Genomic DNA, 25,217 nt, shown 5'->3' with positions numbered 1-25,217 from the left:
ATTTTTTATTAAAATTCTCACATGAGACCATTATGTTGAAAGTACAGCCACAGTGAATCAGATGTAGGGGCCATGTAGACCAGTAACCTATCTTGGACACCAGCACTAACACATGTATTGTGGGAAGGCAGGTTTAACCTCCATAATATTAACCAAAAAATTAGAATGTTCTCCCCAAATAGCCAAGATTCCCATGTTATAAATCATATTTATCCACCTGTCTATATACATATATATACACATATATTTTTGGTGTATGTACATATATAGATAGATATGTATGTGTGTATATGTGTGTATAACATTCTTGAGTCCTTATATATCCATCAGAAATCAAAACAAAGTAGAAAAAATACCAAGTGTCCAGATTATAACATCCAATTGGATAAAGAGCCTATCAAATTATTCCATCAATGTGTGTGTTTTTGTCAGGAAATGTAGGTGGACAATTATGTGCCATACCCAGAATTGAGTAAAAGCAGGAAATTGGATTAGCTCACATTTATGAAACTTCAGTGTTTCCATTGAATCCAAACTGCCTGATACCTCAAAAACCCATCTGGTTAACACTATATTATGCTTCTAGTGATGCTACATGGTTGTGAATTAAAGAAAATCACAATTTAGAAATGTGTTATTGATTCTTTGTCATTAATATTAACCTATTTATTATGATATCATTAGCAGAAGCATTCTAGTAGCATCCTAGAGAATTCTGTATTCTAATCCTGCCTTTAACACATATTTGCTTGTGACTTTTAAGCTTTCTATTTCAGTTTCCTCATTGGCAAAACTCGTCATGGGAGAGAAGATACAGGGCTAGCTATAGAGTGATTTTAAAAACCCTATTCAGGTACCATTTTTTACACAGGTTAATTGCATGACCACAACTTTTTTCAATTCTAAGGGAAACTTAGTAATGGAGCAGTTGCTAATCTGCACTGATGTTCAAAGTTTTGATATAAAAATATTTATCATGATGGAAAAAATTACAGATCCATATCCCTTCTTCCTTCTGCCCCCAATTTTACATGTAAAATTTCACCTGATATCAATTAATTCACCAATCCAATCCCTACATGTAAAATACTTTGTAGATTTGAAAAAACACTTTAGAAATGTCTCTAGGGAGGGCAAGCATCAGAAGCAACTCTGGAAAATAAAAGAAAAAAATGTGCATTAAGGAATACTCTGAGTGCCCCTCCACACTGTGAGGGAAGAGTTCCACACTCTCATCAACACTTTCATCAAGGACATACCACAAATCTGTGACTGAAGATCAGGCAATGACCATTTGGAAGAGCATATTAGTTTTTGTTATTTGGGGTTCTCAGGTGTTTAGATTACATGTGTTTCCCAGAATTCAGACACACATCTCAGAGAGATACATGGGATTTTAAACCAAAAGTATGAATGGATGGTTCTTTGTCAGAGAGGCAGATGTTGCCCTTGACAACTATATACTTTTTAAAATCTATTTCAGATAGAAAGTTAATAGAAAAGAGAACATTAGTGACTGGTATTTCTGTAGAGTACACCAGTTTTTAAAGTGCCTTGCTCACCACCAGCCTAACAAGTAGAAAGTATAGATATTATCAGCAGTGTATAAGAGGAAAGAGAGGAATGAAACAATTCAATAAATGAGCTGACAAAACCCACACAGACTTGTGTGGTTCAGTGTGTGTGCCAGTATTTAAATGGATATCTTCAGAGCCCAAATCCAGTGATCTTTTCACTGCCTCTCAAATGCCACACCACTCATCTCAAACTTCAGGCATGCAATTTTTATTCTTTTGCTAATAATTAAAACTTTTTTTTTCTCACCTCCTTCCAAGTGCATTTTCAGCAGTTATAAAGTCAGGTATCAGGGGTTGACAAAGATCTGGAAAAATCACCTATTTCACCTTCAATAAGGATCACATCTAGGCAGACGGGAATCTCTCCTAACTCATTCCAATATCAGCAGGAACTTACTTCTTGTGGATAACATACATTTTTAATACTGTGCCTAAAGACCTTTGGCTCTTGGACTGTTGTCCTTGCACAGGAAAGACTTCTGGCCATTCCTCTGTTTACAAGTTTCAGAAAGCCTCTCTGAGCCATTATTCCTGGTCACAGAACTGGCTGAAGCTACCTTATATCTATCTCAATTATACAATCTAAATAGAATATACTTTACAGTCAAACATTACCAAGGTTTACTATTTTTATCTTTGGCTTTTAGTATTTCTTTTACTGATCCAATTTCACACAGCACATTCTATTATGATTCTGTGATGTTGCTTAAGCTACTTTCCTTCCCCCCTCTACTGATCCACATCTCATTCCCTATGCACACTTTGAGGCCCGTTATTACTTTGACTTCCTCCAAAAAGTCATCTCTGAATATTTCAGGCCATACTCATCTCCTCCTATAAATCTCTATTTTTTTTAGAATAACTAGTGGCATAAAGGTATAACTGATACTACTGAGATGAATTAGCAAGTACACAAGCCTTTATTCCCTTGGTATTCATATGGGCTAGTTTTAAAAGTTCCATTAATTCCTTCTCTGGGGAAAGACATAGCACTTGATCATGCTGCTGTCATAGGTCATCATCCTATTTGCTGCTAAAGGTAATGCAAGGTATTCTTACTATATAGGAAAAAGTTCCATTTTTGCAGGGAGTTCTCTGAGGACAATCGATGTCTTTACAACAAGAAAGCAAAAGTGAATGAGTTCCTATTTTGTGTCTGTATTTTTTAGATGAATACAGGTAGCAGTGTTCAAAAGCCCTGAATTTCTCTCAAATCTATGCCAATAAGTACAAGGTGAAGAGCTATGACAAGGATGGCTTTCATTTCTGGATACAACTGCATCCCTTTTATGTCATCCACATTAGTAAGACATTTTCCTGTTCAGGACTGATAGGTTCTAAACTAATATATAGAGTATGGGGAGAGAGTCTTTGGAAAGCTTCAGGACACTGTAGCCCATATGTGTATTAGCCAGATCATCATATTCATCTGAACCAAGGTTCAGAATACATAATATGCAGTTGAGCCTTTGAAGAGGATCAAATTCAAATTCCCTGACTACCAGAAAACCCACATCTCCAAAAAGTGAACTCTCACAAAAGATCAATGACAATGAGTTTAAGGATCTGACAACTGAGAAATTCATCATTTCTGATGACTGTAGGGTTAAGTATAGCACCAATCATGGCATCTTGGACAACTAGTGAGCATCCCACTCATGAGAAATGTCATTTGTGAAATTTACCTTTTACAAGCACAAATAAAACCATACGTGTGTGTGTGTGTGTGTGTGTGTGTGTGTGTATGTGTGTGTGTGTGTATTGAGAAGGGAGAAAGGAGGCAGGGAAGAAAGGAGAGAGAGAAGGAGAAAGAGAGATGGAAGGAAGGGAATAAGAGGGGAAAGACGAAGAGACATAGACAGACAGAGAATATGAGAGAATGGGATTGTACCTTATATATTCATTATAACTCCTTCACAGTACACCTCAACAAACATTGAATGTACAGAACACCTAAGAAGTGCTGACTGATTGTTATATCCATGTCAAAGTTTTTATGTTTTTTTTTTTATTCCGAGAGGACTGGATTCATGATTTTTTTCTATTTGATAGTTCAGGTGCCATAGGCAATATGAAAATGAAATATGTTTTGGGAATTAATAGCAAAAGCCCAGGAAATGGGATGTGCTAACTTTCATCATGTCTTACCTGAGTTAAAAACTGGAAACCAATGGTAGAACTCATTTTTGTAGGGAACTGTGTCAAATTCACTGCACTGCATCTGCCGAAATGTTGGCACATCTATACGGCAGGGGTGGATGTTGCAAAGGCGATAGCGCTTTCTTTCTCCAGTGCAATACTTCCCTCCAAACTTGGGTCTGCCAATGAAACAGGGAGCTTTCAAATTTTCCTCAAATACCACTTTTTTTGGTAAAAAGCATTCTCCAGAATTTTTCACTCTCTACCAAACTCATGTCCCCTTCCGCCTTCAAAAGTCACTTATTTTAAATGGCCAATTCTCTACAGCCTATTTTTAGCACTTCAGTACATAATGGTATATATATAATAACACAGAAACATTGTGAAATAAAAGCATTGCCTGGCATTCACAAAAATTTGAACCTTAGGGTGCTTCTGACACATTGGTTTGATCCAAGGGAGGCATTGGATTGTTCAGTGCCCCAAGACAACTCTGACATTAAAAGTTACAGAAAAGTTGCCAATCTGCGTTGACAGAGAGGGTTACTATTGCCAATATTAGGAAAGGGAACATATATATAAATATGTATCTATACACATATATATATATCCACATTGACATTGTCTATATTTATGTCCATATCTATGGAATCTATAACTGTATCCATCTATATCTCCAACTCTCTATCTTTATTGTCCATATCCGTATTTATTTCATTGGGATAAGACATTCCCTCATACCAATTTTTAGCCAATGGAGCCATGGACTATGGAGAGAGAAGGGAGAAGAGAAGTAGCTAATAATATAAATACATTTATCTCACTTAATCTTCACAATAACTCTCTTCGATGTTATTATTTTCCCCATTTTTCAATTGAGAAAACTGTAAGAAAAGTTAAGTGACTTGTTCAATGTCACACAGATGGTATTTGAGGCAAGATTTGGAGTCTTTCTGATTCTATTTTCAGTAACTATTTCAATTGCACAACCTATGATTATTCCGAAAAACCATGATTCCATTATATGAATGTTCCTTCAAACTCAGTGCTTCCACCCATCAGCATTTGGGTTTCATGAATTTCAGGATTAAAAATATCACTCTCTGATGGCTACACTATGAATTTAAAGAAGTAAGTATTTAGACAATAATCATATAAGCTATTGCTGGACCTATACTCAGATGTTTTCCAAGTTGGAAGGACATGCCACAGTTTGTGCCTTACTGGTATAACCTTTAAGAAATGAAGGTTATCTCATATTACAGAGAAACAGTAGAGAAGAGATTCTTAATCTTTTTTGTCTCGGGGACTCATTTGGAAGTTTTATGCCTCTGAACCATTTTTAAAATAATATTTTAAATGCATAAAATAAAATACAAAGGATTAAAAAATTCTTTTGAAATAAAGATATAATTTTTCCCGTATGAGTTCATAGACTCCCTGAAATCCATCTGGATTTCTATGGGGTCCATGGACCAAGTTAAAGTCTGCACTAAAATATTAAACTCATCTCTATAGTCATCATCATCATCCTGATAATAATCACAATTTTAAAAATATTACCTGGCCCTGGAATTTCTTTTTTTTTAATTTAAAGCACTTTATTTACAAAAAATACGCATGGGTTATTTTTCAACATTGATCCTTACAAAACCTTGTTTTCCAAATTTTCCCCTCCTTCCCGCCACCCCTTCTCCTAGATGGCAGGTCATCTAATACATGTTAAATATATTAAAATATATGTTAAATCCAATATATGTATACACATTTATATAGTTATCTTGCAGCACAAGAAAAATCAGATCAAAAAAGAAAAAAACTGAGAAAGAAAACAATGCAACAGAAAGAATGAAAATGCTATATTGTGGTCCACACTCAGTTCCCACAGTCTTCTCTCTAGGTGTAGATCTGGCCCTACAATTTCATTTGTAAAGGGAACTTCCTTCATGGGAATTACCTTAATATGTCAAATGCAGGACTTGATGCCAAAGCTTACAAACTTCAAGATCAGTTTTCTCTATAAACTAACATGTCATCTCTTAATAATGATGTAACATTTTTCATATTAATTAGTAAGGCTGAAGCACTTCTACTAAAATTTGTTTAATGCTCATGCTTTTTCTTTTCTAAGTCACAGCAAAATGAACCTCATTTTCTGATTATGAGTGACAGCATATACTATCATTTTTCTGTTGTATCACTTGATTTTTTCTAGAAGAAAAAGAACTAATACTAGGCATTAGAGTATCTTTTGGAGCTAGACGGAATGAAAGGATTTAGATCCAGCATCACTAGATTACTTTTTAAATCAGTAATTTCACCATAAATTTAAGCTTTCAATGGTAAAACTAATCCATTGACTTCTGTTTACTCCCTTGCCCCAAAAAAGTATCTATAGAAATCAAGGATTCTGTGAAACATAATTTAAAAAACTCAGAATTCAGTTATTAAAATCATATCAATTAATCTACATTATTAAATATTTCAGCAGTTACATCAGAATATACGGGAGGTAGCCTTAAGAAATTTTCACTGATAGACCGAATCAGGCAGAAAATTTTTTTGCAAAAATAAATTCTGTATCAATGGGCTCTAGAGATATTTTTTGCCCTAAATGAATGAAATTATTCTGAAGCATTACAGTTGGACATATGCACATTAGAAAAATAAAAAGTCAATCCAAAATTTAACCATAAAAATGAGAACTGGCCTAATTGTTCAAGCTATAAAAACAAAATATTAGGAAGCAGGCCTAATAGCTAATCAAACACAGAGCCCAATGAATTTTTATTGTCCTTTGTCATTCCTTTTAATTCTTTCTTGACTGAGAAAAGAGAATCAGTGTTTGATTTCTTTGTAGAAAGCTTGGAATTACAGGAATTATACTCACAAAGGCAATTTTTTTTTTAATGGAGAAAAAATAAGGGGCAGACTTACTCAGGGTTGTTGCAAAGTCTCTCTGCACTCTGAACTCCAGCCCCACAGGTCCTGGAGCAGTGTGACCAGGGTGACCAGCGACCCCAACCTCCAGGAATGCTCTCTGGTTTCTTTCCCACTGTGATGCACTTGCCAGCCATACACCACTGAGGGGTCGAGAGGAAGGGGAAAAAAGAGAAAATAGATTAGGAAGTTGGCAACCTCACAGCAATAAAAACTTAGCACTAAGGGAGCTGAAAAGATATCTACATAGCAAGGAAATTCAAACTCAGGACTTTGCTTTTGCCACCAATTATTGAGGCAAGTAACTCAAAACTAAACCAGAGAAATAAAAGCTAAAGAGAGTTTTGATCTTTATAGTCACATAATATTAGAGTTAAAAGAGCTCTTAGATATCACCTGATTCAGCTTCCCATGTGGTGCAGGGATCTCCTCTAGAATGCCCTTGACAAGTTGTCAGCTAGGATTTGATCCACGCTTCTAATCATGGGCAGCTCTCTACTGTTTGAGGTAGAGCTTCAACAATTCTTTTTTTTTTTTTTTTGGTTGAATAAGGAATGTTTTTTTTTTGTTGTTTGTTAATACAATCTGTTGTTTTTAACCTTACCTTCTGCAGCAAAGAATAATTCAATTTTCTTTCTCACATGAAACCATCCAAATATTTCATTTTTTAAAATTTCACTTTTTGTTGTTTTGAACTGTCTTCCTCCCCAACTTTATACAACAGAAGGCTACCATTTCACATAGATATTTATATGTGTGTGTATGTGTTTTATATATATATAGTGTGTGTGTAAATATATATATATATATATATATATATATATATATATATATATAAATGCCATACATACTTCTATTTATCAGTTCTGGAGGTAGATAGCATTTTTCTTCATAGGTCCTTTGTATTTGATTTGAGCATTTACAATACTCAGAATAATCTAGTCATTCTCAGTTATTTTTCAAACAATAGTAATGTTATTATGTATAATGTTCTCTTGGTCCATTTTTATTCTTCATTATTTCATGCAAGTCTTTCCATGTTTTTTTTTTAAATCAACTTGATTGATCATTTTTTACAATACAGTAATATTCCATCACAATCATATACCACAACATGTTTAATCATTCCTTAATTAATGGCCATTCCCTCCATTTCCAGTTCTCTATTATCACAAAGAGAGATGCTATAAATATTTTAGAACATATGGGTTCTTTTCTTTTTCCTGAAGACCCTGAGGAACAGACCTAATCATAGTATTTCTAGGTCAAATTTATAATTCTTTGAATATAATTACACATTGTTCTATGGAATGTTTGAATCAATTCACAGGTCCAACAACCGACCATCTAAATATTTTAAGCCAGCTATCAGTTTGGGAAAATAAAAAGGAGAAAGCAAGGATGAAAATATATATATATATCATGTTTCTTGGAGGTACTGGGAAGGTTCTATTTGTTTGTCATATTTTACTATCCAGTTCACATGGTTCTGATGTCTGAAGAGATTCTTGAATCATTTTACCCAAAAAGTTTTTTAAAAAACTGCTCCTCTCCCCCAAACACAAAGGCTCACTGATGCTTCCAGCAGATATTATAGGCGAAATCAAAATATATGGAAGAACTAGCTCTCAAGCAATTGCTTTGAAATGCAGTTTTATATTTTGACTCCCAACAGGCTGAAAGTATTTGCCCTTGGTGCCTAGCAAAGCAGAAACATATTTTGGTATGTGGTCAGACCAGGTGTTAACAGATAAGTTAATAGCCATAATGAGGCATTCTCAGAAGGAAATGCCTACTGACTTGTTCAAATCATTCTTCATTTAGGAAAAAAAAGTGAAAAAAATATAGATGTTGGGATTATCAATCCATAAAATTCCACTATTAGCAATATGTCCCAAACTTTAAGAATAGCAAGCTAAACTATAAATGATGTGTGAAGTCTTTGGCCAGAGGTTAAATGTAGCTTCAAGAACTGTTCCTCTCTTTGCATCTTTCTACTGGAAAATGCCAGAATGAGTGTCAGAAGTGAAAATGCTCATCTCCAGGTGCTCTGCCTGAACTGCTTTCAGTCCCAGGTCACACTGACTGATCTCCTGTGACCTTTTCCCTTAAGATCAGGATTCTCTGTTCCTCTAGTCTTCATCTACAGTCTAAAACATCACCTTTTTCTCTCCACATCTTGTCCCATCTGCAGCAGCATCCAGCTTTGAACGGCAAGAACCTTTTACCGAGCACCATAATGTTTGGCAAATGTTCTGTGAAACCAGGAAAGGCATAGCTATTAGTAATAAGAATAACAATTTCTACTAATATAGTGCAGGGAGATTTGCAAAGTGTCTTACTCTCACCTATCCTATGAAGTAGAGATTAATTATGATTATTCCCATTTTACAGATGAAGAAATAGAGGTTCTCTAAGTTAAATGATTTGCTCATCATCACAAAACTAGTAAATGCCTGAGACAAAATTTGAACTATACTTTCAATAATGTTTGGAAGGATGTAATGGAGATGCTCTGACCAGATTTAGAATTAGAAAGCACCTTTGAAGTATGGGGCCCAAAAAGGGTTAAGTTATTTGCTCAGTGTCATACAGGTAATGTGATAGCCAGTTTTAAACCCAGGTTGCCAAATCCAATACTCTTTTCATTATACCATATTATCTCTCTTTAAGTTTAGCATCCAATCCAGTTCACACATGCTCTGGATTTAAATACTATATTAAAAAATAGGGATCTAGAATCTAGTGTTTAAGAAAATAAAAGATGGAACCATGTTTCCTTAAAATCCAAAATTATTTTTGCAGAAAGTTTGATAAAATTAATGAATAACTCTTGATACATAATCATTGGTAATAATCATCATAATCATGATCACTGAAAGCAAGTCACAGATTCTGAGTTCTAATCATCATTGAGTATTCACACATTTGTTTCAAAAGGCCTTCATCTAGTCTTCTCCATCAATAAAAGTGGAATAATTATATTTGTATTTTTCCCAGTGAAGGAAATGAAAATTATCCAGTATCCTCATTATTTTATGAACTAAAGCTAACAAGTTTAATAGAAATGTGGCAAAGGTATTGTGGGAACCTTGTAAGAATGATCTACAGAGTCTTAGTTTGCTTTCCTATTAAATGCAATAAGCACATCCATTTCCATTTAACCATTATTTTAGATGTGATTTTGATATGATAGAATCATAAAATATTTAAACTATAAGGAATCTCTTGAATCCCCTCCTATTGAGAAAACAAAAATCCAGAGAATAATTTGCCCAAAATCATCTCAGGATCATATGATCATAAATTTAGAGTTTGAAGGGGCCAAGAGAGATCATGATATGCAATCCTTCATTTTATAAATAGAAAAACAGAGGGTGGGGGGCTACGATGCCATAACCAGCATTCAAAATGAGGCCATTTGACTTCAGAATCAGTACTCTTTCCTAATTAATGATGAAAAGTCTTGGAATACATTATGGCCTTGTTTATTTCATTTTTTAAAATCACACCATAGAAAATGACATTAAAAGACAGAATCAAAAATACAAAGGAAAAGGAAAAGCATAAAGATATATAAAGTGAAGTAAACAGAAAAAAAAATCTGTGTGTGTGTGTGTGTTTGCATGTATACACACACATACCACACAAAAGAAATAGGAAGAACAACAAAAATTGAATGCCATGCAATATAAGGACCTTTCTTGGCCTTCAAGAAAAAAATGAGAAAATATACTTCTCTTTCTTCTTTCTAGAGATGAGGGATTATGCATTCAGAACATCATATAAAAACAATTGGTTGTGTTGGTTAGTCTTGCTGAACTACATTTCCTCTCCCCCCCCTTATTGTTTTATTCTTTATTACAGGAGATGGCTCTCTGAGTAAGGGAGGGGATGGACATAATTGCAAATGAAAATGATATAAAAATATCATTGCTTTTTAACTTCCAAGAAAATAAATGTAATCATAAAGAAGAATAAAATCAACAAGCTTATTCTTGAATCTGGGCAGAGAAATGGGGTTGACATCATTTATATCCATCACCTCCCAAAATGATTATATATCAGCTCAGTTAAGAATGTTATATTCTTCCCAGGGACTTTATTCCTGTGAATTCTCCTTCATTATTCATGGAATGAGTTTTCCTTTCTTTCTACTGTGTTTAAAAAAATCTCTCCCTTTTTTTCCTAATAAATTACTATTCCTTAGCTTTCTATAGTATTTTTTAATCCCAGGAATTCATGGCCTTTAGTAGTATGTGAATTTTGCCAAGTACAGCAAAAGAAAATCAAAGTATTAGTGGACTACTAATCCTCCACAAAGTATTAGTGGAATCATCATCATCATCAGATGATGATCAATTAGATCATTAGATGAAAGACCTAAACTCAAATCTCAATTCAGATACTTACTAGCTAGGTGACCCCTGATTTCTGACATACATAGTAGGTACTAAATAAATGCTAGTTCCTTTCCCTCCCCCAATAATAATAGTGGAAAGGGACATCACCTAGGAGTCAGAAGATGCCAGATAACTTAATTTGCATCCTACTAATCAATGACCTTCTTGCTTTGCAATCTGCAAGCCTCTAAGTATCTTGCTATGCATGCCTTGGGCAGGGTGGCTAGGTCTCCACTTAGGCCTGCTTGACACAACAATAGGGAGGAATGCTGAAGACATCTGGCACTTACATCGACTTCCTGACAGAAGGTTGCATTGGGACCATACTGCAGCTGGCACTGGTGGTGGATGTCATAGATCACTCCAGGAGCAATGACCTTGGACTTCAAGCCTTTCTTCTGGGGGACATCATCCAGGCAGAACCCCCAGCCTCGGCTGAACATGAGCATTCAACACAAGTAAACAAAGGTTAACAACAATCATTCTCACCAACTGACTCAGTTGGCAGAGGTACATTCCAATCCCAAAGCCTCCTCTCCATCCTATTCTTATTCTTTTGTATCCTTAATCAAAGTTCAAATCTTCAGTCTTCAGAGAGCACAGACAAATACATAGCAATACCAGCCATGGCCAAGCTGAGCTCATGGCTGCTCAGTACAAGCACAGTAGCTTTATCTTGCAACTCAAAACAGTATCTGTTACTGGACTTGCCCAATCTGGACTCTTCCTAGTAATTTTCAATTGGGAATATTTGAAGTTTCCCTCGGCTTCAGATTATGGAAGAGATCCACAAAGAGCTGGAATAGGGAGAATGTCAGAAGTGAGAAAGGAGCCAATTCCTCTAGGGGACTATAAGCTCCTTAGGGCAAGAACGATTTTGTTTAAAGCCTAATACTTAATATGTATGCCCAATGAATAGAAAATAATTAATATTTATGGAATAAATCTGGATGAATGCTGCAGAATGTTTCACTAAGAGAAGCCATCCTTGTGTATGGAATTGGTTTTATACCCTAAAGGGTTTAGTAAACAAAGAAAAACTATGAGAGATGATGTTTTGTGATACGCTTTCAGTGCAGTGTTCTACAACGGCCGTGCTAAGAGCAGCAGTAGGCATTTCCCAGAAACAGGCCACCTTTGGGAAACTGCTACGGAGAAAATCAAATGCAAATGAGTTGCATTGGAGAAGCTCAGGATAATAATTAGGAATCACTAATTAGATAATTAGGAAGCTCCTTAACTACTTACTCAAGGAAACGAGTGATATAATCCTTGCTACACTTGGACCATGTGAGTGGAGTGGGGTCATACTGGAGCTGACGGGACATGATGTAAGGATGCCTTCCCACAGGCTCACAGTCGTTTTCTCTTCCATCGTGCTGGATGCCAAAGCTAAAAGAGAGGTACACAGAACAACAGCAAGCTGAACAGCAATAACCAAAGAGGAAATATTCATTTCTCTTAGCCAAGATAAATGCACTTGCTTTATTAGGTTAAGTACCATAATTCAATGTTGGAACAGGGAAATAGATTTCTGCAAAATACACAATATTTCATTCATTTAGGATTGGAAGGCGCAAAGGGAAGGATACTGCTGTCTTTGCTCTTGGTTGGGGAGCAAATTATGATCCCTTCATTCCTCTTCACCCTGTAATATTCTTGTCTATGTCCTCCAATAAACACTCCATTGAGGAACTGCTCATTAGGTTAGATATCTTGCCCCAGGATTCCTAGCATTTCATGGGCACCTTCATAGCATTTTAGCTGTCCATTACCATACTACTTATTCCTGCTATGTGATTGATCCTGGCACATCCTCTCCTATTATAATTAGGTGGCAATGGAGAAGCAATATTGGGGGGGGGGGATATTAGAATCGGACTCAAGTAAATCAAATTAGTCAGAGGGGGAGTTAAAAATCACTTCTAATGACTACCAACTGTGTGAAATGGGAAGATAATTTAATGTGGCTGCCCCCATTTCCTTAATGTCACAGTTACTATCTTAGTTAAATCTGTTGTAAGGGATGTCAGTGTAGCATGATGATGTAGAGATAACTTGTGAGTCAGGAAGCCCCATCTCCTGGCACAAAATCATTGTGTACAAGGGGCAAATTTTATAACCTCTTGGTACTTTAGGCAACTAAGATTAAGCCTGAGAAGTAAATAAATGGACTGCATTGGTAGGAGTTCCTCATAATTTCTTATACTCAATGAAATCTCAAATTTTGTCCCATTTCTCTTTACCCATTCAAATCTATTATCTCCCACTGCAGTGCTCTGCATATAATAGGTACTTAGTAAAAGTTTGTAGCACGGAGTTAAATCTATTCTCTGAAGATTCTTCCATTGGGCTTCAAGCTGCTCTGCAAAGACCTTGCCCTTTGCCTTCACGGCACTCTAGATGCTTTTGAGCCCTAGGAAAACCAACCCTCTTAGCTTTTTACATCATAGAATCATAGATTTAAAGTTGCAGGCAATTTTAAAGATCATCTTGCCTAAATCTTAAATTTTATATAAGTAAACTGAGGCCCAGAGTGTCTAAGGTCATACAAATAGTAAGTAACAGAGCTGGAATTTGAACTTAGTTCCTTTAACTGCAGATCCAGCCCATTTTCCCTATATCATGCTGTCTTCTCTGACTTCCCAAGGTTACTCCCACTGTTTTCAGGTTATTCTCCTCACACTTCGCTGAATCACAAGGGATCTGTCTCCTTACACTTCTCATTTCAACCTTGACCTATTCCTCTCTGTTCTGATTAGTTTGTCTGAAGCAAACTTCCAAACTCATCAGTAAGGTTTTCCGTTCTAAAGCTTGACTTCTAGCCCACCCTCTGTCAGCAGGACACAACTACTATGTCATCTTAAAATGGGGGTTATGGTACTCACTCTGCTTCTCTTCACAGATAAGATGTAAGGAAATTACTTTATAAATGTTAAAGCTTCATATCAGTGAGTTAGGCTCATTTAATCCAGTGGACAAGGAAACCTTATTTAGTGATGTCTATTGATGACCTTAGAATGAATATCCTCTCTCCTCCACACACAGGTGGTACTCTACCAGCTTCCAAGAACCCTATTTTGCCTCTGAAGTACTTCCCTCTTGGCAGTCCTGCCTCAGATTTACTGTTACCTGAAGGAGAAAAGTTAAATAGGCTGCTTTGGTTGAAAAAGATATAAACTAGTGGCCAGGGTCATGCCTGTAAGCTTGTATTACTTTTGCATCAAAGCTTCTGACAAACACAAGCAGTTCTTCCAGCCTTGTAACGTACATCAATGTCTTGGGGGAGCTAGTGATTTTTCTTTCACTTTTCTATGCCTTTTATGAAAAGTTGAATCGATTTAAATATGAGCCCTCAACTCATTTAGGCTTGATATGTACTCGCAAATAAGGCAAAGAATTAATCTACAAACCTCTCATCCCAATAATTACCTCTTTTCCAGTAGAGAATGTTGTTTGATGCAATGATTTATTTCAGCAGGTCCTCCCCAGACTGCTCAAAATTCAATCTTTTCTGACTCATCAACTCCTCTCTGATATTACCTATTTAATAATTTATCAAAGTTTCAAGCCTCTAGCAGTTCCTTGGTAGGCTAGAGGAACTTCTATCTTTCTAACATTGTCTGCTTCCATACCCAAGGACCACACAGCACGATGCTTTAATAGGTCTCAGGTGTAAGCCTAACACTTTAAGAGGATTGACTATTGAAAAAAAATCTTCCCATCATTAAATAGATCTAATATCTCCAGTATTTTTCCCCTTAGTTTTTTTTTCAGAAAACTTTCCTAACTTAAAAAGAAAAGAAGCTCTCAGAAATAGTAGCAGAAAGTGGATATTCCATTGCTTTATGACACTGCTCTTGTCTTGAAGAAACCATGGAAAGAAAATGTATTATGATGAAGTGGGAGAAGCCTTGCCCTGAAGAAGCAGGAGATGCTGGGGCTTAATGTCTAGTTCTGTCCCCAGTAGGATTACAGGAAGAATAACAATAACAATAATAACAATAGCTCATATTTATGAAGTACTTAATGATCCTATTTATATATTATCATTGACAGCTATTCAATGATAGTTTCTTTTGTCATGTCTTTATTTCACCCATAGGATTCACATATAAAAAGTCAAAGATTAGTAATTCCAGTGGTCTAGGTAAACCTTAAATATCTGATTGAGGCTCAGAGAGATTAACAGATTACCCATGAAGGCCATTAAGTGTCCAAGGTATGATTTCCAATTCAGACCTTCCTGACTCTAAATCTACCTCTCTTTTCATTGTGCCATGAATTCTCTGCCTTGCTCATGGTGAATGATTAATAAATGTTCATCAAATTGAATTCAATCTCATTACAACCTTTTGAGGTTGTATTAGGCAGATAAACTCATTTTTACAGGATTAAATACTTCAGGATCTAGCCTATTTCACTAGTAAATGGAGGATCCATATTTTTCTATTCTGAGACCAACTTCATTTCCACTAGAACATGCGCCACTTCCCAGCTTGCTAAGCAAGTCCCTAATTTCCTGTGTTTCAACTTCCTCATTTATAAAAATGATGGGATTGAAATCGATTTTGGAAGTTAGAGATGTTGGAGACTTTCAAGGTTACCTAGTTCAATCACCTGGTTTTACTAGGGTTCAAAGAAGATAGATAACTTTCTCAAGGTTACACAATAACTTAAATAGAAGAAATAGGATCCAAAACCAGGTCTTCTATTTCCAAATCCAGTACTGTTTTTCCTTCACTACTGGTGTGCCTTGTCTCAGAATCTCTGCCCTGTAGGCTAATCCAAGGGGGTATTAAGGATAGGGAGGTTTGTCCACAGCACAGAGTCTGTCTATTTACTGAATAAGGAGGGAAACAAACTTCATTAATTTCTCTGATTAGCCTTTTTCTTTCTTGCTTTGTTGTAATTTGTTTCCTATTTATTCACTGACCACAGATTTGGCAAATCTATACAATAGGGGTAAATTAACAGAGAGAAAATATATGCTAGGCAATTCATTGGATTTTATCTGCTCATTTTGACTATTTTATGATAGTATTTCCTCAAGAAGTATAGGGCTCATATTTCCAAATAACCCCTTTTATAACATTTAGATTTTTTTAAACTAACTTAGTTCATTTAACATTTTCTGAGCCTTGACAGGCACCAGAATAGGTCATAGTATCCAACAGTAGATGAAATTATATAGTTACAGACTGTTTCTCAAGAGTTCAGATGCTTTGTGCTATGTTTTCATCACTTAAAAGCGTTTCAGAAAAATGAGCTAAAGTATTTTAAATCTTTCCCAGGTACTGAATTTGTTATTTGTAACCCGAATGTAATTATAATTAGCATAATACAGTAAGAAGAATACTAAGCTTAAAGGCACAGGACCCAAATTCTGATTTTAGATCTACCACTTCCTACCTACATATATTTAGGAAAGTCAGTTGATCTTCTGGGGTCTCAATTTACTTATCTATAAAAAGAAAAGGTTGGTTCAGATGACTAATTCCCTGCAAGATTCCTAAAGTCAATGTTTCTCTTGATTTACAGTCCTATGATACTATGGTAATTTAGTAGTTAGTATAAAATAAGATGCAGCCATTAGTATTACTACAGGCATTGAGAATGGGACTGCCCCCATTTAATTAATTTTATTCTGCTTTCCTAAAAGTATACATGTGTGTGCATTTATAAGTGTGTATAAATTTAGGAATTTTACAGAAACTAGTTAACTTCCATCAAGATAAAACAACCCATAGCACGGTATAGTAGAAAGACTATTGAACCTGGGATTGGAGAACATCTGGTTCTGAATCATCCCTCTATTAATCAGGTACGCTCTTTGAGCCTCACTTTTCTTATCAAGAAGGAATTATCTACTTCAAAGGGTTATTGAGAAGATCAAGGAGGTATATGTAAAAGGCTTAGAATTTTACAAAAAGGCCATATGTATTTTTGTACATAAGCATATACACATTACATGTATATTTGACATCAATTTTATCATACAGAACAAATATTGAAAGAACAAAGCATGGTTAATAAAAGGTTGAAAATGGCATACCTGATCACCAACTTAAAACTTAATTCCTTTTGGGAACATTAGCTTTCACCTATAAGGTAATTTTCTTTGCTTCTGATCAGTCCACTTCTTTCTATTTCTCCTCAACTGCTATTTAAGAGTACAGTATCCCTCCTTGATACATTTCTGGGAAAGCCATGCTAATTCTAAACATTTCTAACTAATCTTCTGTGGGTATGTTGTGAGATGACATCCTGTTGTTTCTTTCTTGACTGCCTCTGAACATTCTCTTTAAAAAGATTAAATAGCACTGTGTCTGTCCTATCTATTTCTAATTTCCTCCTTCAAGGAAACCTCTTTTTCCTTGGGGATGATACCTAAGGGATGATACAATTTTGCTTTTAGGACATAAAAGATCCTTAATTAATAGCAATAACTCACTTTGACACTTTATGGTTCACAAAACACTTTTCTCACAACACCTAAGTGAGGTAAGGCAGCCAAATAATCTCTTTAGATCCTTTTAAACTTAATCTCTAAAATGAAACAGCTAGACCAGATAAGTTCTTAGGTCCTTCTGTTATGCCACAGTTCTCTTTAACTGTCCTGACTCAGTTTCCTTGTACAAGTTTCCCTTGTCTCAGTCTTCCTAATTACTCCCCTAAGCTGTAAATCTCCCTCTAGTCCATGAAGGCTGAGGACCAATTAGTCTAAAGTTATAAATTGTTAGCCCAAGCAAGATAAACAAGAGAGTAGACTTCCTGATTATCTTCTGTCCTTGAGAATTTACAACATCCCTCTAAAATATTCCAAGATATTTCACTAACATCTTTATCTCTGGATATTCAGACATCCTGTCTCTGGGTTCCTTTTTGATTGTCAGCTGGGCTTCCCGCTCTTTCCTACTCTTTCCCTCTTCTTTGTCTCTAAAAGGTATATAAAGGTTAGAGATTCCTCCATTCATTGCTGGAGAATGGCGGCTGGCGGTGGATGCTGGACGCTGGATTCTTTGAGATGACAGTCTCCTCCAGACCTGGGACCAACATGAATTCCTTGGTCCCAGTATATCTTTATCTCTGTCTGACTGGATAATTTGAGATGAGAGTCCTGTCCAGTCAATCTTACTCTCCCATTAATAAAATATTAAAAACTCTCTAATCTCTCTCCTGCCTCAGTTTCTCTGGCATTACACTTCCAGCTCAAGTGTAAGGATATCATCCTTTTGTATAGCTAAGGAAACTGAGCTTCAGAAAAATTATGACTTGCCCAGTGTTCCAAATCTAGTAAGCATTAGAAAACAAACTAAAACCCAAGTCTTTTTTTTTTCCTCCTTGACAAAAAATACCTTTACTTAAGAGAAGTTACAAACAAAATGAAGCAGCAAGAGTGGTATATGTAATAGATTTGGGAGAGCAATAGGGTAACCAAGGAAAATGAAAATCCAAATCTTCTTCAGATCTAGTCTAGCACTCCTGATACATTAACATAAATTTAAAGGAGACAAAATACATATTTGAACAGTGAAATGGTCTTTTTTCTCATGAATACAATTTTATTCAGTGGAGTACAGACACAACATGCTGTGGTATTAAAAATAGGAGGCTGGAAATCAGGATCTCTAGTTTTTGTGCTGATTCTATCTATTACCTACTGCCTTAGCCAGTCACTTCTTAGGAATAATAAAACATCCTAGAAAGAGCTCACAGGGTTAATATGAAGAGCAAGTGAAATAAAGGATGTGAAAAATGCTTTGAAATGCATTAAGAATCACACAAGTATATAGTACTATATTATACAATGTTATTATTATTAATACATCCCTCCTTTCCTTTCTAGTCATACCTCCTTTCAAGAATATATATTTTCTTCCCCAGGAAAGGTCCCCATTAAAATGATAATCAGAGTTAATTGCTCATCCTTCATTAATCCCCCATCTTAATCCTCCCTTTAAGAATTTGGCAATCCTCCTGCAATTAACTGATCAAATCAGTTAATATTTATGTTAATCTTGTTCTCTATTTATTAGCATCTACTTTACAGCTTCATAAGTTACCAACAAAAAGCAATTTGATTTTAATGAGCTTGTTGTCAGTTGTCAAGTTGCATTGATTCTACCTCCAAAATATCTTTCCTTTCCAAAACTTTCTTTCCATTCACATTTCCATCACATTGAGTCAGGCTGTTACCATCTCAGGTTTGGAGGACCAAGTGAATGAAAGAATAAGTGAACTATTATTGCAAACTGATCTTCCCACTACTACTCTCTCCTCTCTCTAATTTCACTTATATTTCTAATGCACATTGTTTCTCCCTTGCTCAATAAAGTCAAGTGGCTCTCTTTTGCTTATAGAGTAAAATGCAAACTGTTCTGGCTTTTAAAGTCCTTCATAATGTATCTAGCCTGCCTTTCCAGGTTTACTGCACAATTCCACCATGCATTCTTTGCTCCAAACTAACCTACCTACTGGTAGATATTTCTTCTACTACCTTTGTGCTTCCTCATTTTTATCTCAGTTCCCTTCAAAGCTCAGTTCTGATACTCTTCCTACTCCACCTCACTTAACTCGTCCTACACAACACCATCATTTGCTACTGTCTTCTCTCTCCTGGGAATTACTATGTATATACTCACATACATACATACATATGTATATGTGTTCACTCCCATGACATATTGTATATTTATGTATATATTGTATCATATTATATCCTAAATAACTTTTCTAGATCCATGTTCTTTTGTCCTCAAAAGACTATAAGCATCTTAAGAGCAGGGACTGTTTTGTTTTTTTGTCTTTGCATATTTCTCATTTCTCACTTGGCTATAACACTGCAGGACTTCTCAGATTTTTCTATCTTGTCCCTGTATTGGGTACCTTCCCTCACCTCCCATTTTCTGCATCCCTCCTCCCATTTTCAGTTCCTTTTGTATGTTGTCTCCATTAAATCATATGTTCCCTGAGGACAAGGGCTGTTATTTTTGTTGTTTTTATATCCCCCAGCAAGTTGCCTTGAATTTAAAAATCATTCTTCAAATGAGAGCCCTGTTTTCTGGATTATTTGATTTTTCCTGTCTTGTTCCAACAGATTCAATTATCACTATATTGAGTTCTCAGGTTATATGAGCAAGAATGGGTGGTTCATAATAGTCTAGGTAGAGAAATTTGTCGGGAAGATGGAAATGAAGAAAAGTAAGATAATTAGAAATGGAGGCAAAATATTATTGGAAGGATAGCAATAGCAATAACTTTCACTCTTTGCATCCCAAAGCCGATTCTTTCTCTGCTTTCTCTGTCACTGTCATTGGTTTTGAAGTTTGATAAACTGAGAAATTCTGCTTACTCCAAGAATCCAGTGCCATCATTTCCTTGATGTAAGTGGAATCAGGTTGTAGTTGAATGGGACAGAGTAGAGATTTCTCAATCTACAAAACTAGGCCTTTAGGCCTAGCCACATGATCCCTATCCCCAGAGCCAGAAGGTCAGACTAAGTCAGTGAAGTCACGGGAAGTGATGTGACCCACAGGAAGCAGACAACATTGGTCAAGGATGGTTCCATCCTTTTAATCTATCCAGTGAAAAGGCTCTGGTCTTTTGCTATTTAAACCCCCAACAAGCCCAAAGCTGGCCAGGTTCCAAGAGCATATGGTGGGAGCTAGGATGGCTCCCAGGTGTGTCTGGGGCCTCTCCCTGCAGGAATGCTTTCTCTTTTTACCTGAAAATGTCTCTGATTAGTTAATTTGGGAAAGGGAGTCTAGCACCCATCCCACACATGGTGAAAAGTACCAGATAATCAGAAATCTAGAACTTGGAAAAATCACGGAGGTAATCAATTCCTTTTTGAGATGATTAAATTGGTTTAATCCTAGGGAAGTATAATGACTTGCCCAAGCTCATACCAGTAAGTAGCAGGAATTGAATCCATGTTCTGTGGAATTCAGGAGTAAAGTAACAATCACTAAAATGAGGTTCAGATAAGAGAGAGAAAGATGCTTTTTCACTTAAGCCCCCCCCTCAACTTTATTTGAAATGTTTAACAAAGTTCTGTCAGTTTTCTCTTACTCTCCATTTCCTTCTGACAAATTAAAAGGGGAATGAGTGGTAGCCAGAACTCTATTTTTAGAAACAATGGGTAGTTTAGAAGAGACAGACTGTGTCACCTTTCTTACAGTACAAGAAACTTTTAAACATCTGAAGTAGTACATCTGCATACTAGGTATCCTCACAGACTTGCTCTGAACTTGTGTGTATATACATGCATGCACATATATACATATGTGGATCCACCTGCATATATCTATGCATGTATATGATGTACACATATATTTGTATCTATAAACATATAGTGTGTCTACACAGACACATATACATACATATGTGTTAAACATGCATGTGTCTATAGAGACATATACATGTGTATGTATAATGGGTTATCTATATATTGTATGTAGACTGGCACATATACACAGTGTGAAAACTGACACATATACACAGTGTACATATACGTATATGTATCTATATGCATGTACCTATATGTGTGTGTACATGTATATTTGTGCATATATATAAATTTGTAACTTCAAAAACAACTAATTTCCTTTGTGATCTTATGAATTTTACTTTTTATACTTAGAAACTCTATTCTGAGTAGGGGTCCATACCACATGGTCAGAGAGACCCACAAAAGGCTAAGGCCTCTTGGTCTAGTCCAAGTGCTACCTGAAGAATGAGCCCTCTCTACAGGAGCCCCAAAGAGGGCTCGTCTCCAGTTATAGACCTCCAGTGACAAGCCTTAAGGCTGTTTTTTCCATTTCTGTGACAGCTGTAATTCTTAAGGAGTCCTTCTCCACAAGTTACCTCCGCATGTCTCTCTATAGTTTCTATTCATATGTCCTCGTTCTACCCTCCAGGGCCAAGCAGAATAAGGCCAATCCTCTCTTCCACACAACAGCTCTTCAAATATTTAAAGACCACTGTCACATCAGCTTTAAATTTTCTTCAAACTTCAAACTAAACATCACTAGTTCCTTCAAATGATAAATTGAAACTGATAATACTTTAAGCCCCCCTTAGAATATAATTGGGAAGAAGAATTGTATAATTGGAAAGAATTCTGGAAGCAACTAGATGAAACACTAAATAGAACACACTTAACAGTGTCTAGCTGGGCTAGTCACTTAACTCCAAAAAACTCCCTTAGTGGGCTAGTCACTTAACTCCCCAAAACTCCCTTAGTGGGCTAGTCATTTAACTCCAAAAAACTCCCTTAGTCGGCTAGTCACTTAACTCCAAAAAACTCCCTTAGTGGGCTAGTCATTTAACTCCAAAAAACTCCCTTAGTGGGCTAGTCACTTAACTCCCAAAAACTCCCTTAGTGGGCTAATCATTTAACTCCAAAAAACTCCCTTAGTGGGCTAGTCACTTAACTCCAAAAAACTCCCTTAGTGGGCTAGTCATTTAACTCCAAAAAACTCCCTTAGTGGGCTAGTCACTTAGCTCCAAAAAACTCCCTTCGTGGGCTAGTCATTTAACTCCAAAAAACTCCCTTAGTGGGCTAGTCACTTAACTCCAAAAAACTCCCTTAGTGGGCTAGTCACTTAACTCCCAAAAACTCCCTTAGTGGGCTAGTCATTTAACTCCAAAAAACTCCCTTAGTGGGCTAGTCACTTAACTCCAAAAAACTCCCTTAGTGGGCTAGTCATTTAACTCCAAAAAACTCCCTTAGTGGGCTAGTCACTTAACTCCAACTGCCTCACAGGGGGGAAAAAAGAATTCTCAATTTGAAACCATGGGGCAAGGGTTCAAATTATGACTCTCCCACTTAGTATCTGTGTGACTCAGGACTTATACACTTGAGCCTCAGTTTCCTTATCTATATATAATATAGATAATAACATCTAAGCCCTGAATCTCTAATCCTCTGATTTTCCCCTTTCTACTCAGGTTCCAGGCACTCAACGGGTAATAGTACGAACTAAACAGAGCATTATAGGTGTGATCTGACCAAGGTAGACTTAAACACAATGAATATCACCCTCCTCATTCTGGACACAAGTTTGATGGCAGCCTATGCTTTTGTGACTACCCTGTTACAGAGCAGACACATAGGGAGCTCTAGAAATAATAAACCTCCCAGATTTTTTTTTGTATTAACTATCATCTAGCCATACCTCCTCCATCCTTTCTTAGGTCATTACCTGTGCCCAAGTTCATGGGCAATTGTGAAAGCCAGGGGGAGTCCCGAGTCTTCATTGATATTACAGCTCCGGTGAGGCTGGCACATTCCAGAGAGATGAGAAAGGCCTAGGGTTTCACAAGGATGATTAACCCCAGCACAGATGTCTTTCCTGTAAATAGAAAGGGAGAAATAGTCATTGAAGACAATTTTTTAAATTATTGCATATTTTTAAATTTTATTTTATTTGAAAAAACAGTAAGAAAAAAAGAAAAGAAATACAAAACAAAATAAAGCAAAAAAATAGAGAACATTGCCATGTACCTAGAAAAGCATCAGGGGGGATTCAAAATATATAATAATAAATTACCAGAACAAGAAAACATATATATATATATATATATATATATATATATATAATATATATATATATATATATATATATATATATATACACACACACACACACACACACACACACACATATTTAGTATATGTGCTGCTGAAACAAGCACTATATATATATGTGTGTGTGTGTGTGTGTGTGTGTGTGTGTGTGTGTGTATGTTAGTAGGAGAAATTATATTCATGAATGTCCATTTTTTCTTCACTTCCTTATAAATTGTTCTTTTGTTCTCTGCTGTGCACTTTATTTACTTTATTCTTTTTATCCCTTTCATCCCCACGATCACCCCACAGTTAAGAAAAGATTTATACATACATATACACTCACACCTACACATACCCTACATACATACATGTCTTTCCTATCTCTGATGCCTCTTTAATTAAATTTTGCTCCATAATTTACCTTGCAATTATTTAACCTCTCCTCACCCAAAGATCCCTCTCTTGTCGACTTCCCTCACCCTTTACTTCCTCATCGGCTCATCCCTCCTCCCACGCTTATTTCCTTACAGATTTTGGAGGGTGTTATACCTGAAGACAATGTTTAATAAAATATCATAAGAAAAACAGTTATACTATTAGGTAAACATCTGGAATAATTAAAAAGCATTTTTGAAATGAGAGATATGCTTATTAAGAAGAAATTTAGGGGCAACTAGTTGGTATAGTGGTTAGATCACTAGCCCTGAAGTCAGGAGGACCTGAGTTCAAATCTGACCTCAGATATTTAACACTTCCTATGTGAACCCTGGGCAAGTCACTTAACCCCAATTGCCCCAGGGAAAAAGGAATAAATTTAAATTAAGCATATATTTAAAAATAAATGAACATTATTTTGTGATAATATCTCACTGATTTGACAGTAATGGGAAAGAGTGGCTCTGAAATCAAAGGTTTGGGGTTTAAATCTCACCTCTGATGCTTACTTTTTGTTAACTTTAGGGGGAAAAGGGAAAGAAGAAGGAGGAGGAAGAAGAAAAGAGGGAGAAGGAGAAGGTAGAAGAGGAAGAGATGAATAAGAAGGAGGAGATGAAGAAAAAAGGAGGAGGGGAGGATAAGTAGGAGGAAAAGTAGTAGGGGAGGGGATGAAGGAGGAGGAGAGGAAGGAGGAGAAGAAGAAATACAAGGAGGAGAAGATAAGTAAAGAGGAAGGAGAGGAGGAGAAGGAGAAAGAAGAAAAGGAGAAGGAAGAAAAGAAGAAATACAAAGAGGAGGAAGAAGATAACTACCATTTATATAATACCAATTATGTGCCATGCATTGGCTCTGCAAGGATTATCTGATTTGATCTTCCCTGGAAGACAGATGCTATTATTATTTCTATTTTACAAATATGGAAATTGAAATAGACATAGGTCAAGTTACTTGCTCAGGTTTACTCAAGTAGTATGCAAGGTCACATTTGAATTCTTCCTGATTATGGACCCTGCATTCTTTCTACTATGTCTTATTATCTTCATCATCATCAACTGGATCACAAGAAACAAGAAGCAGTGCAGCACAGTGGAAAGCTTGCTGGCTTTGGAGTCAGACATGGACTCGAGTCTCAGTTCTGCCACTAAG

At 36.1% G+C, this 25,217-nt stretch overlaps 1 protein-coding gene across 1 annotated transcript in view; it reads right to left on the bottom strand.

Annotated features, from left to right (window-relative positions):
* The window catches only part of ADAMTS12 (ADAM metallopeptidase with thrombospondin type 1 motif 12), a 482,021-nt gene that overhangs the window by 174,668 nt on the left and 282,136 nt on the right, over positions 1-25,217 (bottom strand). Inside the window, 6 exon segments of the mRNA XM_051969545.1 lie at positions 3,726-3,895; positions 6,654-6,799; positions 8,819-8,911; positions 11,350-11,494; positions 12,308-12,451; positions 23,269-23,418. Of these exon segments, the coding sequence (XP_051825505.1) occupies positions 3,726-3,895; positions 6,654-6,799; positions 8,819-8,911; positions 11,350-11,494; positions 12,308-12,451; positions 23,269-23,418 (848 nt within the window).

Source organism: Antechinus flavipes, chromosome 1, assembly GCF_016432865.1.
Source record: "Antechinus flavipes isolate AdamAnt ecotype Samford, QLD, Australia chromosome 1, AdamAnt_v2, whole genome shotgun sequence".
In the NCBI taxonomy this organism is placed as follows: Eukaryota; Metazoa; Chordata; class Mammalia; order Dasyuromorphia; family Dasyuridae; genus Antechinus; species Antechinus flavipes.
This window is presented reverse-complemented; position numbering and strand designations above follow the sequence as displayed.